The following is a 14,009-nucleotide window of genomic DNA, read 5'->3' as shown; positions in this document are numbered from 1 at the left end:
ACAATGCTAGCATTTTCATGACCAAATTTTAACTTATTTACCAATTATCGACCTATTCTTGGAAGTGTGCTTTTTGAAATGCAAAAAATAGTGAAAGCGTCATCCATTCCCATGTGGGGACCCCAGATTGAGAACCACTGTTTTAGAGAGTTCTGGCTGCCACAAAGGAAGTTTAGGAAGTTTAAGGATGTCCACTGTTTAGGCATTCCAAAAAGGGGCCCCAGTGAAAGATGTTCGCTTACTGGGACCAGAGGAAAATAAATCTGTGTCACAAACTACTCCTCCTGATCACCCCCTACGGACCCAACTGGCGGACTACTACACTTCCCAGCATTCCCATCACCAGCGTGGCTCATCGACGTCATCACGCCGACTCTATTTACGGAAGTGCCGCCACTCATTCATCACTCAGTCATCGTCCAGACATTGACCCGAGTTCTCAAGCTCACCAGCCCTCAAACCAAGAAAGAGACATTTCCTCGCTGCCTGCTACCAGTAAGTCAGCTTCCTTGTTCAGTCGGAACCGCCGCTCAGTCTCAGCTCCTGCCGAGCGCTGCGTCGCTGTTCCCAGATTAAAGCCGCGTGTTCTGTTTAACCCACCGCCAGCCACTCCGCGTCTGGGTCACACAGCCACGCTACAATTAACCTCAGTCAAACATCAGCTCAGCCAATTCGACCTGACAATCTGCAGGTCATCAGCAAAGCAGTGAAAGGATGTACAGTAAGAACAATGAAAACGGTGCTGGGCCTAGAACTGAGCCCTGGGGCACATCACAGTTCAAGGGTGTAGCGACATGAATATCTACGCTACAAGGGAGTCGTGCTATAATTAAAAAATCTCAAACTCACTGAAAACGATCTACCCTGTAGGTAGGATTTAAACCTCTGAAGGACAAGACCTTTAACGTCTTGCTCCATGTGAGAAAGCAAATGTCGTGATTGACAATCTCAAAAGCAGCTAAATCTAAAGTTCTTTAAAAACACATAAAATAGCACTTTCTGCACTATGGCGCGTCTTGAATCCATATAGAAAATTTTCAGCAAAATCATTTACAGACATGATATTGGAGCTGAGAATAAACCACTTCCTCAAAGATCTTCTATAGGAAATTCAATTTGTCACGAATCTCTAGATAGAAAGTCTTCATTGAACGGCGAGTGACAACTGATACGCTTTTGGAGTTAATTTCATTCAAGACAACTGCAACAGCTAATAAACCTTGCTTTGGCCAAAACAAAAACTGGCTATAAAGCAGTAAATCGTATAGATCTTGAGCTTTTTTTCGACAACAAGAGAAACGTGGCTTCACATTTAAGCACAGGTCTCTCTAACCGATCAAATCACAAAAATATAAAAAACAAATCACGCTGCAGCTCAGTTGAGAATTTCTTTATTGGCATCAGCAAAAGTGGTAAACATGCATCATGTTTTTTTTTTTATTTTTGCTAATCCAGTTGTATCTCTTACTTTATCCTCTTAACTCTTGTGTAAATTATTTGATGATTTTGTTGCACGCCATCATCAGTTAATTTGGCCTTAGTGCTACAGTTATGCATAAATGCACTTTTTATTGCAACTTTCAAAATCAATCCAAATCAAAGAAAAATAGATCTCCACTCATAACCGACCGTCCCTCCAAAAACCTGAAGGAATTTACATTAACACACATTCAGGAGCGTGAATCGACAAGATGTGGTTCTGTTATAACAACACTACGTTTTCACTACGGTAGCAGCTGTTTGCTGTCTTTCAATGGAAAGTCTTCAAAGCAAGAGATTTTTTTATTTTGGCAAACTTGTGAGCAGTTGCATTGCACATTGCATAAGCAGTAAGTATCCAATCAGAAAGACAATATACACAAATCCTTAAACCACTAACAAAAGAAAATGTACAATCGGCAGTAAGGTTCCGAGATGGCAGATACACAGGTCACACAAGTATGGATTACTGTTTGCCATGCAGATTAGAAAGGAACACCTCAGTCTGGGTTTTAACGTGCTGCAGGTGACAGATGAGCCTGTTCGTATGTGAATCAGCGGCGGACGGGACAGCCAGATGGCTCCGAGGATCATAATCCGGCTTTCTGACAACCAAAAGGAACTAACGCTTTAAATCGTGGCGCCACACATTCATCCGTCTACGGCTGAGACTTTAAACCAGAGACTTTCCTCTGAGTCGGTTCGGTCGTGCAGTCAGTCAGGAGCTGCTTCGTGTTCGTCCGTCTGTGTACGGAGCTCGGATCGAGACATGTAACTTGTACCATGTTTTGTAGCTGTAACTTTTGTTTTGCAGCATGTAATTCTCATTTTGTAACACCTTTCAGCTTAACACCCCCACCTACGGTGCAGGTGAAGTCTATTTACACAACTAGGCTGCTTATTAGTCATGACTTTTACTTTTTAGCTTCGGAAAATATGCTGAAAAATCTTCTGATACTTTTTCCTGAATGAAAACTCAGTCTTTCCCCTTTTTTGTTTTCTCGTTTGCTGCGGAAATAAAAGATCAAAGGAGAAGAGTTAAGCAGAAGATGGAAAACCTATCAGGTAAACTTGGAAAAAGACTGTTGGCTACAGAGTAAAGGAGACATGATGCTAAACTAACATGTTAGTGAAGTCTGGAGCAGTAGTTGGTTAGATTTGTACAAATGCAGATCTCTGAAAAATGTCATATGAACAAGCCTTGGCGTATCTGGAGTAGATCAACCTCCTGTTACGTCTCCACGGGTTTACCCTCCACTTTCTTCTTCTTTCTTCCCTCTTTTCAGTCTGCCAGCCGCAGCTTTCAATAACACATGAGGGGTAGAGACAGGAGAAGTAAAGAACAAAAGCAACATGGAGGAAGGGAGCAGTGATGAAGCTAAGTGCAGGATGGTTGGATGAAGACTGAGAGAGAGCGAAGAAGACTGATAAAAGGGAGGAGTGGCGCTGGGGTTCTTTTTTATCCTCTTCCCTTTATTGTTACTCAAGTTCATATCCTTCTGTGATGACTGGCGACGCTCAGTGGAAGAAGTACACTGCAACAGAAGGACAGGGAGTCGTTAGTCTGACGGATCCTTCGACAGAAACGCGTAGGAATGCACCAGCGCAGGAATAAGAGGGATTATCTAGTTTTAATAGGAACCTCACACATTTGCTTCATCATTTTGTCAATCTAGAGCAGTGGTTCCCAACCTTTTTCCCAAGGGACCCCGTTTTTTTACCAGTAAAATTTTTGACGACCCCCTCCCATTCTCTCTTCCAGTACAAACATTATTAAGAAATGATAAAATTGTTCAAGCACATTTTAATATGCTTTGATTCAATAGATAACAGTAATAGTAGGCTCCAGTACAGAACAAAGTCATTAACAAAACCAAACAGAGCATAATGTGCTTGACAGTTTGTGTTACTTTTCTGAAAACATTGTTTCTTGTAAACACTGATAAATCAGTCATTCCTTTCAATAAACGTTTGACACATAAAAAATACACTGAGCAAAATGTACTTAAATGTGTATATTACTGTTTATACTAGATTATTTACTGTAAAGGCTGTGATTAATCAACCAGTCCTATCTTTAATGAACTTTTGACACTTGAAAATAAAACAGTGAGCTGAGCAAAATGTGCTTAAAAGTGTGTTCCTTTTTCTGTACTAATTATTTCCTGTCTTAATATCAGTAAACTTTTCACTCATGAAAAAAAAGTGAGCAAAATGTAGGCTATAAACAAGTAATAAATGAAGTTTTAACCCCTTAAAGTGGAGAGGTCCTGGCGACCCACTGAGAGGCTTTGGCGCCCCCTTGTGGGGGTCGGGACCCCCCCCCAGGTTAGGAACCACTGATCTAGATGATTATTTTTAAAAAGTGGCTTCAGACGTATAAAACTTTGTATAATTAGGGTTAAACCATCTTGTACTTACAGAATATTATTCCAACCACAATGACTCCAATGATGCCCATCATGATCATCATCTGAAACAAGATGTCCTTCAGTTAAGCGCTCAGAAAAACTGTTGATAAGTAATTATTTTGAGTGCTTATTGAGTTTTCAGTGTTTTAGTTTCAGCGAAGGACTTTTGATAAAGTAGCTCAATACTAAACACTGATTCCTGATAACGCAGCTTCTTTTTCTAATTATCTATATGAGACGAATTCTTTAGTTTATTTTTTCTCCATTTTCTCATCAAATTTTTTCCCTTTCCCCTTTTTATCATGATTTTTAAAAAATTATGTTTTATTTTTGTTCTTGTGAAATGCCTCGTGATTTTTATCTTGAGAGGCGCTATGTAAAAAAATTTCCTCTTCTTCTATATTAAAAAAAACTTTTTTTTTGCTTCTGGTTTTGTTAAACCACCTCAGTGCCCCCATTTGCCCCCTGCTTGCAAATTTCCTGGAGCTGCCCCTGTTTGGATTGCACTGCTCATCACCACATTTCCTCCTCTGAGCAGAACACTAAACACAGAAAACTCATAACACAGTTAGTTTCGCTCCAGCCAGACATCGATGCACCCACCTTGCAGTTTTTCCACCAGTACTTGTTTTTTAGCTTGGCTGCGCAGCTTTCAAACTGGGAGGCTCCGGCCTGGAGAGCGTCCGCTCTGTCATCCAGCTCTGAGAGCTTCTGATCCCTTTCCAAAACCTTGTCCACATTCACCCGCATGATGTCCACCACCTAGCAACAAGGATGAGAAAGCATTTGAGGAGAGGGACCAAAGGGAGGAAGAGGCAGTGAGAAAACGCAGAACAATCGTGGACTATTAGCTTATAAACTGACCTTTTCACAAATTATAAGAAACTTTTAGTTTAATTCCTGTTCCTGAATGAGAATAATTTCTGATTTTTCACATCAAACAGGACTCACCTCCTCTACTTGGGCCTGAGTCTGCTGTAGCCTCCGGTTGCTGCTGGTGTTGGGTGGGCCAGCAGGTGGGCCAGCGGGGGCTCCATCTGCACCCGGGGCACCTGGAGCACCTGGAGCTCCAGCTGGTGGTGCAGCTTCAGGGGCAGACCTGAAAAAGAAAGATGTATGTTCTTATAACAGCGCCCATGGACGTAATTTTTTTTGGGGGGGGGGGAATGTCCCCCCCACTTTTTCCAAAGTCAAGTTTTGACCCCTGCACTTTTTACCATCCAAAATCAATATTACGCTATATTAAATTGGCACTGGTTGAGCTCTAGGACCAAGCAGAAAACAATGTGTTGAAGCCTGTTTCCCATGAGAACATACTGTAAAGATACCCCCCCAGCCCCCGTGTCCCCCCCACTTCTAAAGTGAAAATTACGTCCACGACAGCGCCAATTAAAGCCGAGTCATCAAGACAAGAAGTAATGAGATCAGTTTCTTCAATGAATAAAAATAGAAAGTTAAAGTGTGCATCTTTATAGAAAATTTGCTTTCTGGTCAACAAAATGATCACAGAGAGTAAATAATAAAAGGAGGATGTTTGCATAAAAATATACAAGAAAGCAACACAAGAAGAAAAATGAGATAAAATGTTTAAACAATAACATAAAAATAATAAACCCCCTTTTGACTAATTAGAGATTTTGGTAAGAAATGAAACAATCAAATTGTGACGAGTTAAGCTGACATGAATGATGGGTTTCACATCACAGGAAAAAAAAAAGGAAACGTATTTAAATACGATTCCAGCTCAAGTCCTAATGATAAGTATCACATTTTAGGACTCAAAATTCAGATTAATGTCATTGTTTTCATACTGCAGTGATATGAAAAAAAATATATATAAAACTTCTGTTTAACTCTGATAAATGCTTGGCTGAATGCATAATTCACTGGAGCCTTGATGCTCAGTTTCACTTGCGTCAGCAGGATCCATCCAACTGGAATGAATCGGCTCCATTTTTGATCTTCCTTTTGCAAAAGAAAACTAAAGAAAGTAAAAGGTGGATAACTTCATCACCAGTGAGATATTAGATGTTTTTGCAAAAAAAAAAGCGCAATAAAAGAGCCGCATTAATACTCACATCGTGTGTGCAGCTGTTTGAACTGACTCACGGAGCGGAGGAAGAGGAGGAGGAGGAAGAGGAGGAGGAGGGGTCGCTGCGAGGCAGGAGAGGGAGGATCTGAAGTACAGCAGCAACGAAAAAAATAATTCACAGGGAGAAAATAGGTCTGTGGGCACTTGTCCAAACAAAATTTAGGGATTTTTAATCAGCAAAGAGGCTGATGAAGGGCTGGGAGTCTTGTTGGCGCAGTGGAGCGGCTCTTCCAGCGATTCAAACCGCAAAGTACCGCAATACAGAACCACGCAAACAGGTCGGATAAGTCAATGGTTGGAGTAAGAGGATGGCGGAGGAACAAAAGAAAAATAAACACTTGTGAATTGTATTCCAGTTAAAAGATCCGCGGATGTTTCGCTTCCTGCCGCATCCAGCTCGTTCCTCCTGGATGCTGGCCGGCACACAGCGCTGATTGGCTGGTTCGGGTAGTTGCCTCTTTTGAAAGATACCTTAAAAAGAAATAAATCCTTCAAATATGATGATTAAAAGGCGAAGTGAGCTGAAAAATCTCACATTCCTGTCCTTCCCTCCTCCCTTTCAGTGTCTATGTGCGCGTCTTGGAGGAAGTGCGCTACCTTGGGTGCGTGCGAAGTTTCAGCTGCAATAATGCACTTGGACTCCTAACGACAGTGCGGCACCCCCTCCCCCCTTCCCTCCCCTGTCTCCCCTCTCACTTTGCAGTGCCGCAGCTCTCCGAGTCGGATGGGGCGGCGGGACGAGACTGCGGAACCGTGTGCAACCAGAAGAGTGTTGAGTCGACTGTTTTCTCTGTGGCCTGCTAAGGGATTCTCCCAGTTACATCCTGCTATTGTAACACATTTGCCTCTGCCATCACTCTTTGTCTGATTCGACTTCCTTTTAATCCTAAAATTTTCACTGCAGTTTGATTCAAGATTTATTTGGCTTATTTAATAAAATTCTAGTGCATAATTTAGATTTAAATGTCCTTAGTTTGCAGTTTGAGTATTAAACATTTTAAAGAAGTGCAAAAATACAAAATAAACCAAAAGGTATTTTGCAGCAAGTGTGACTCTGCTTTTGCATTGAAAAACATCAAGCAGCGAGTGGTCTGCAGTCAGCTCTGACATCACTGGGATGAACTGATGTTCTGACTCAGCTCACCAGTAAAACTCTGATCTCACTGTGATGTTATAGTGGAGCGAAAACAACCTCTGTAGCCAGCATCTATAAAGAAAAGTCCCAACCAGCTGAGAATCAGCACAAATCTGGTTCAAGTCCTGCAAGTCTTGGTGGACTTATTACCATCAGACGTGTAGCAAATAATCAGATTAAGTTGAGGAACTCAGAAGCTAAGCTCCTTTACTTATAATTCCTTTAATGAACATAATATAACATTTAAAAAATTATAACACGTCTATAAAACATGTTTATTAAGTTCTTTACAACAAGTTCCTCTCTCATAAAGCGATCTCAGCATTTTTGTTTTGGGGAGTTTCAGTACCTTCCAGAATGAGCCGTTTCAGGGCTCCGTCCCTTTAGGAAAAGAAGCTGGAGCTAGCCACGCCCACCCTTCCCCCACTCAGATTGCTATAAGCTGGGAAGCTCCGATATCCTGGAGGGGGGCTTGGAGTAGAGCCGCTGCTCCTCCAGCAGCAGCTCTTGCTTGCACGCAAGAGGTGGTATTCTACTTTCCCCGTTTGTGACGTCACAAACGGGGAACTTTTGAAACAGCTTGTTTTAGGGTCATAATTCCCAAAATCAAACACCGCCATTACACAGACGGAGTGTTTATAAAGGGAATGGAGACTGGCAGCACAAAAGGATGCATATGTGAGTTTGACACAGTAAGAACATTTTAATCGTGTAACTGCACGTGGACAGTTTTAACACCTATTTGCTGTGACACACATCTGCTTAATTTTTTTTCACACACCATTTTAAACCAGGAAACACATTTCTGCATCAAAGATAACCCGAGTGAACACCAGCGGCAGCTTTTAAACCATGATTTTATTTAACGAGGGGAACAAACTGTCCAAAGTAATCCCTCTCTTTGTTAAATCACAAATTAACTGAGATTAACCACATTGATGTAAAAGCTGAGCTGATTTTTATTATCCGCACTAAGGCCTGATTACTAGACCTGTGACATTAAGAATTCCCTTAAATGAGCTTGGCATTAGGAGGCTGAAAAACAAGGCACACTTAAAGGATAAAGAGGCAATGTGAGGCGATAAATGGCATCCATGGGGGGGGGGCTCCAATGTGAAAACATCTGCTGATGAAGATGAACAAAAAGGCCTACCAACAGTCAAACACGGTGGTGGTGGTATGATGGTCTAAGGCTGGTGGAATTAATTCAGCTAGCAGGAAATCACGATGGAAGAATGTCTGACCTTTGACCTTAAAGACTTTTAATGCAGGAAACCCCTCCCGTGTGGCTGAATTAAAACGATCATGTAAAAGTGGGTCAATAGCTTCCACCTGTAAAACGAGACTCCTTACGAGTCACCACACATGCTGAGAGAACCACTGGGCCCGGCTGGTATAGATGCCCATTTGACTTTATGAATTAAAGCATTTAAATTTTTACCCCCTCTGGTTATCTTTGTGATATTTAAAATGACTTCTGGCTCTTTTCGAGCTAGTTTACTGTGTTACTTTAGAATAAGTTGAAAGTATTATGCAATTTTTTATTTCTCATTTTATTTCCCTTTAACTCTGCAAATTTATTAATCTTGTTCGAAATAAAATTAAAAAACAAATTCGAATAAGCAGCACTAAAGTTACAGAACTCTGTGCCACAGAAGATCCTCTACAGCAGGGGTGGGGAACCCTGGTCCATCGAGGGCCGGTATTCAGCACACTTTAGTTTCAACACTGCTTCAACACACCTGATTTCAATCAGCAGGTGATTAACGGGTTTCTGCAGAGCCTGATGAGCTGCTGAACAGGTGAATCAACCACTGAATCAGAAGTGTCGGAGCAAAGACGTGCAGGATATCGGCCCTCGAGGACCAGGGTGCCCCACTCTTGCTCTACAGGCTTCAACCACATCAGCAGGTTTAAGTCATCATTTGACTTTCCCCAGACCTCATTAAGACACTGATCTCTACATAATACACTGCAAATTTGTCTTGCCTCCAACATTTAAATGTGGAAATAATCAATGGCATTCTTTTGATCTTATGGCTTGATGGTTAAGGAAATCAGGTAAGGAAGAGCAGGAAGCTCCTCCTCCGAAGCAGCTCTGGCCTGCCAGGGTCTCCTGTCCAAACTCATTGAGACATAGTAAGAGCTAAATGAGGAGGGTGATTTGAAGAAATAAAAACAATCCACATTTTACGTTCCACAGCTAGTATTTTATGTCATATGTTGTTTTACTGGAAGAGCTTTTGCTACAGAATACAAAAACATAGAATAAGTTCCTAAAGCTGAAAAACACATTTCTTCACCATTATAGAATGATGGGTGGATAAAATCCCACCAAATATATTTTGACAGTTCTGAAATGCTGATCTGATGCTTTGTACAGCACTAGCGGTGTTTTCCTGTACGGTTGAAACGCTTGTAGAGGAAGCGAATCCTCTTTTCCAAGTTGTGTCGGTCCGCAGTCATCATCCTGTCTCCCACCATCATCCTTTTTCTAGTCAAACGCTGCAGTTCATGACCTTTAAAACCCTTCAGCCAGCAGGGGGCATTAATTAGGTCTTTGGGGTGAGCTTTAAAGTCCCCTGCAGGATGAAAAACAAACAAACAAATAAAATAGAGAAAATGCAATGAAAAAAGCACAATAGGAGAGAAGACTGGACTCGTGAATACTTGCATCCTCTTTAGTTTTAAAACCAATAGAAATTATTTACTGTGTTTTATTATTCAGTAAAACTGTAAACATGATCTTCACAGAAGACAAATCAGCTCTTCTCACTCAGTGTTCAGTTAGGCCCATATAAACAATATGATTCAATTATTTAATTTATTTAGTCAAATCATTCATTAAAAAAAAGAATAGCTGCACTGAAAAATCTCTAAACCCTTACCCAAAATGCCGATGTTATCGTAAACTCCAAACATGCTCCTCTTCTCAGTCCACCTGTCAACTACTTTTGGCTGAGGAATAGCATGCATCCTAATCTGGCAACATGCTCCTAAAAACAAAAGAAAAAAACAACTGGATTAAATAATTAAATTAAACTACAGCAGTAACAATTGGTAGAGAGAACGGTAAATTTCATATTATTTTCAACTGTGGTAAAATTTGTAAGGTTTATAAAGCAAACATGTCAAATAATTCAATAAATACACATCTTATTGGGCCTATTTAGTTTTAGGTTTGCTGTATTATTTTCACAAACTGTTTGGGAAAAATACTTAAATGGTTTTGATAATAAAATCATAGTTATCTATTCTACACCCCTCCTTGTAATTAAACACACACACACACACACACACACACACACACACACACACACACACACACACACACACAGCACTTTTGCGGAAATAAAAAAACTAATTAGCTTTAAACTAACTTAACTAATAAATGTAAACAAATCAGGGATGATTCATGCCTGGTGGTAAAGCAATCACTGTCACACACACACACACACACACACACACACACACACACACACACACACAGATACAAAACAGAAGTTAAAGACTAACTGGTACAGGCAACTCCGTGTAACTGGAACCAGTTCTGACCTGTGGAGATGGTCCTGACTGAGTTTAGCAGTGTCCCAGATGAGTGACAGAGAGACGCTCCAGCTTTCATCAATCCCACGAGAATCGACATGTTCAAATACCTACAATCAATATTTACAAAGAGAATATTAGTCAAGAATCATCACGAAAATTAACCAGGCAGAATTCTCTCTCCAGCTAAGCTATCTCAGAGCTAGCTTTCGTTAGCTTCCTCAAACACTAAAAGCTAGCTTTATCTTTAGCTAGCATGTTAGTTCAAAGCCCTTACCTGTTCCCAAGCGCGATATCAAGCTTAAGCTATTTAAACATTTGATTCTTAAAGCAAAAATAAATAATAACAAAAAGGTCTGTTATTAACCATTCAACATGCCCTCTGTGACCGATTCCATGCTACTTTGTGTGTCCCACCATGCAACGCGCCTGTACCGTAATGTCAGTGGAGCAGCGCAACTAAAATTAAACCTGCATTTCCTTTTTCCCCCTCCTATTTTCATTTTTATTTTTATCCAGTAGAGGGTGCTTCTGGTACCAGATTACACCTCTGTGTCTGTGATTTAATCTGAACAGAGAAAACAGTTATTTGAAAATAATACCAAATATCAGATAGAAGTTTAGGCAAAGTATACCCCATTTTTAATATTTAATTAAATCACCATTCACATTTTCCATTTCATTTTAGCTAACTATGCTAGCATGGGGGTTTTGCATGAACACTTACAATCAAATTACACTGACACATTTCTTACATATATAATAACTAAATGAAGCTGTGACTTAAATTTTGTGTAACATAGACAGTCTTTGTTAATTTAATATGTGTACAGCACATTCACAATTTGGCTCAATCAACTTATTTATTCATGTTTTAACAGTGGTGGCACAAAAACACGAGGGGTAAGGATTTTCTTTGTATTTGCTGCATTTTTAAATAAAATTTTATGGAAATGTTGAATAAATTTAATACATTTAAATAGAAAGCAATACCAAAAACAATTTAATTTACAATTTGATCCTTAAAATAGGTCAAATCAACCCACAATTTACTTTTTAAGTTGATGTTTAATATTTTCATTCTTTATTATATATTTTTTTCATGTCTATCTCTTTTAGGGTCAAAGAAAGGTGACATCTGTTCCAAATGTCACTGGTAGAGTAGAGTACAACCACACCAACAATCAGCACTGACAGGTTAATATTTGTGTCTTGGCTTAGGACACAAATATTAACCTGCTGGGAAATGCATTCACTGGTTAAGAAAGGCTAATAGAAAACATTTGCAGAAAAAGTTGGTGAAGATTTTGCAGAAAAACATGAAACAAAATAAAGAATCTACATACATTTGACAAAAATCACAAACTGTGGACTGATTTTAAATCTAAACTGATACTTCTAAATAATAACCCAGAGGCATCACAGGGTGATTTTTTTGTGTTTGTGTTTAGAGTCGCTGATTATTTGACTTAGATGCGTGAAAATGAACATACAGAAGGTACTTTACTTTGAAAACATTATTCTGGAACAAACAGGCATGGACAAAGTTGTTGGTATTCTTCGGTCAATGAAAGAAAAACTCACAAGAAATAACTTTAATCTGACAAAAGTAATAATAGATAAAAATTCTATGAAATGTAACCATTGCTTTTCAAGCATGCTTCAACAGAATCGTTTAAAAGAATAAACTTATGGAACCAAGGGCGGAAATCCCATTTCAAATTGGGGGGGGGGGGGGGGGGGACAATAAACAGTAAAACTTCAGAGAGTAATTTTTGGGGGGGACATGAAAAAATGCTCTCTACATACAACACTGTATGTCCTTATGAGAGACTGACCTGAGACTCTGTGCCTGTGTCTGACAGGCTCTGGCTGCCTGTGCTCAAGTGACTGGACTTTGCCTAATGAAACCATTTAGAAACAATTTCATTTCTTTCTTATAGATGTCTTTATCAAAATGCAAGTTTCTACTTACTTGACGTTCTGGAGCATTAAGAAACGACCTGATGTCTGCCGTTTTTCATTTCTCTGCCATTTCAACTGACCTGGTCTGCTGACAGTTGGACAGCAACACACACACAGATGGGATATTGTCATTAGAACGGAGCTGGAGGATATTGATCAACAATAATATCTTACTAATTTTGTACATCTTCATAAGCATCCTTTCTTTTTGTTTTCATTTCAATAACAAGACTGTGGCCTAAAACGGAATAAGCAATTCAGAATAAAGATTTAAAAGCAGATCGTTAATAGTTGAAGCAACATGTCCTGAAATGACATGGCTATTAGCTGACCAACAACTACACGTATGGACGGATGCAATGCATTAATTTTAAGTACTAAAACATATCTTACTTTTTTACAAAAAAGAGAGAGAACACAAAATGTCAAATTAAAATTTTATTAAACCACATAACATGAAAGCTACTAAAATCCAAATAGTTCCATATTGATTTTAATATATTTGAAAATTTCCTTCTAAATATGGCTAGAAAAAATAACAACCTTCAAATCAGCTTTCACAAGTCAAGTATCAAAATGACTGAAATCTCTTTAATAAATCATAGAAATGTTTGTTGACTCTTAGAGAATAACTCTGTAATATTTAATAACTTTATCTAAGTCCTACTGAACGAAAAGATACACAAAATCGAAAAATATATTCTTGAAATATTTGTTTCATTTTAATAATAAAAATTAAAAGCTTTTACTTTACAAATACACTAAACATATACATACTCTATAGTTTATCTTTCAGTTTAATCGATCTCTCACTTTTCTCAGTTTTCATGGTGTTTTTGGGTCGGTGTGGCCAACGGGATCTTTGGCTCTATGTTTTACACTGAGAGCTTTGAGTAACGTGCCTCCTCCACACATTTGCTGCAACCAGCTCATCCCTAAGCTGCACGGTGCACCTGCACTTTGACATATTGTAAACAACTGCAGAGCCTGGGGAAGACGTGATAAGAGCGGTTAAACGCTGTGGTTTTCCATACATTGGGCCAGTTAGTTTTGATTCTACCATATTCATCTGCTAAATAGGATGAAACGCGGACATTTTCATCGATCTATAAATGCTCCGCAGATTCCAGGGGCAGACCGTGAAAGCGTACGTGTCGGGAAAAAGGAACTTTTGATCACCTTAGTGAATGGAATAATAATAGCAGAATAATCCTGGAATGACCAGAGAACATGAAGCGACAACTTTTTTTTTACTGTGGTGGTGGTGGTCTGTCGTAAAGGGATCTCCAACCGGTGATCAAAATCTAAAGATAATTGGTGTCTATGTTTGACATTTATGACCACATTTGACATACATATTCAAGTTTGTAGAACAAGCGTG

At 39.5% G+C, this 14,009-nt stretch overlaps 2 protein-coding genes across 3 annotated transcripts; both read right to left on the bottom strand.

The window, feature by feature from the left end:
- Positions 1–1,375: 1,375 nt before the first annotated feature.
- On the bottom strand, positions 1,376–6,646 carry LOC107379455 (synaptobrevin). Its single transcript, XM_015950215.3, has 5 exons — positions 5,969–6,646; positions 4,842–4,989; positions 4,494–4,652; positions 3,901–3,952; positions 1,376–3,014 (listed from the first exon to the last, which is right to left on the bottom strand). Coding segments are annotated over exons 1-5 (378 nt in total). The 5' UTR covers positions 5,971–6,646; the 3' UTR covers positions 1,376–2,997.
- Positions 6,647–9,305: 2,659 nt separating this feature from the next.
- mrpl51 (mitochondrial ribosomal protein L51) lies at positions 9,306–11,107 on the bottom strand. 2 transcript variants are annotated; one of them, XM_015950214.3, is made up of 4 exons: positions 11,031–11,107; positions 10,673–10,773; positions 10,006–10,113; positions 9,306–9,699 (listed from the first exon to the last, which is right to left on the bottom strand). In XM_015950214.3, exons 2-4 carry the CDS (start codon positions 10,761–10,763, stop codon positions 9,503–9,505), a joined length of 396 nt encoding a protein of 131 aa, XP_015805700.1. In that variant the 5' UTR covers positions 10,764–10,773; positions 11,031–11,107; the 3' UTR covers positions 9,306–9,502. The 2 variants fall into 2 exon arrangements, with proteins under 2 accessions (XP_015805700.1, XP_015805699.1); XM_015950213.3 differs by having other exon boundaries at positions 10,941–11,101.
- Positions 11,108–14,009: the final 2,902 nt, after the last annotated feature.

Source organism: Nothobranchius furzeri, chromosome 5 (assembly GCF_043380555.1).
Source record: "Nothobranchius furzeri strain GRZ-AD chromosome 5, NfurGRZ-RIMD1, whole genome shotgun sequence".
NCBI lineage: Eukaryota > Metazoa > Chordata > Actinopteri > Cyprinodontiformes > Nothobranchiidae > Nothobranchius > Nothobranchius furzeri.
Note: the sequence above shows the minus strand (reverse complement) of the source record. Positions and strands in the feature narration are given on the sequence as shown.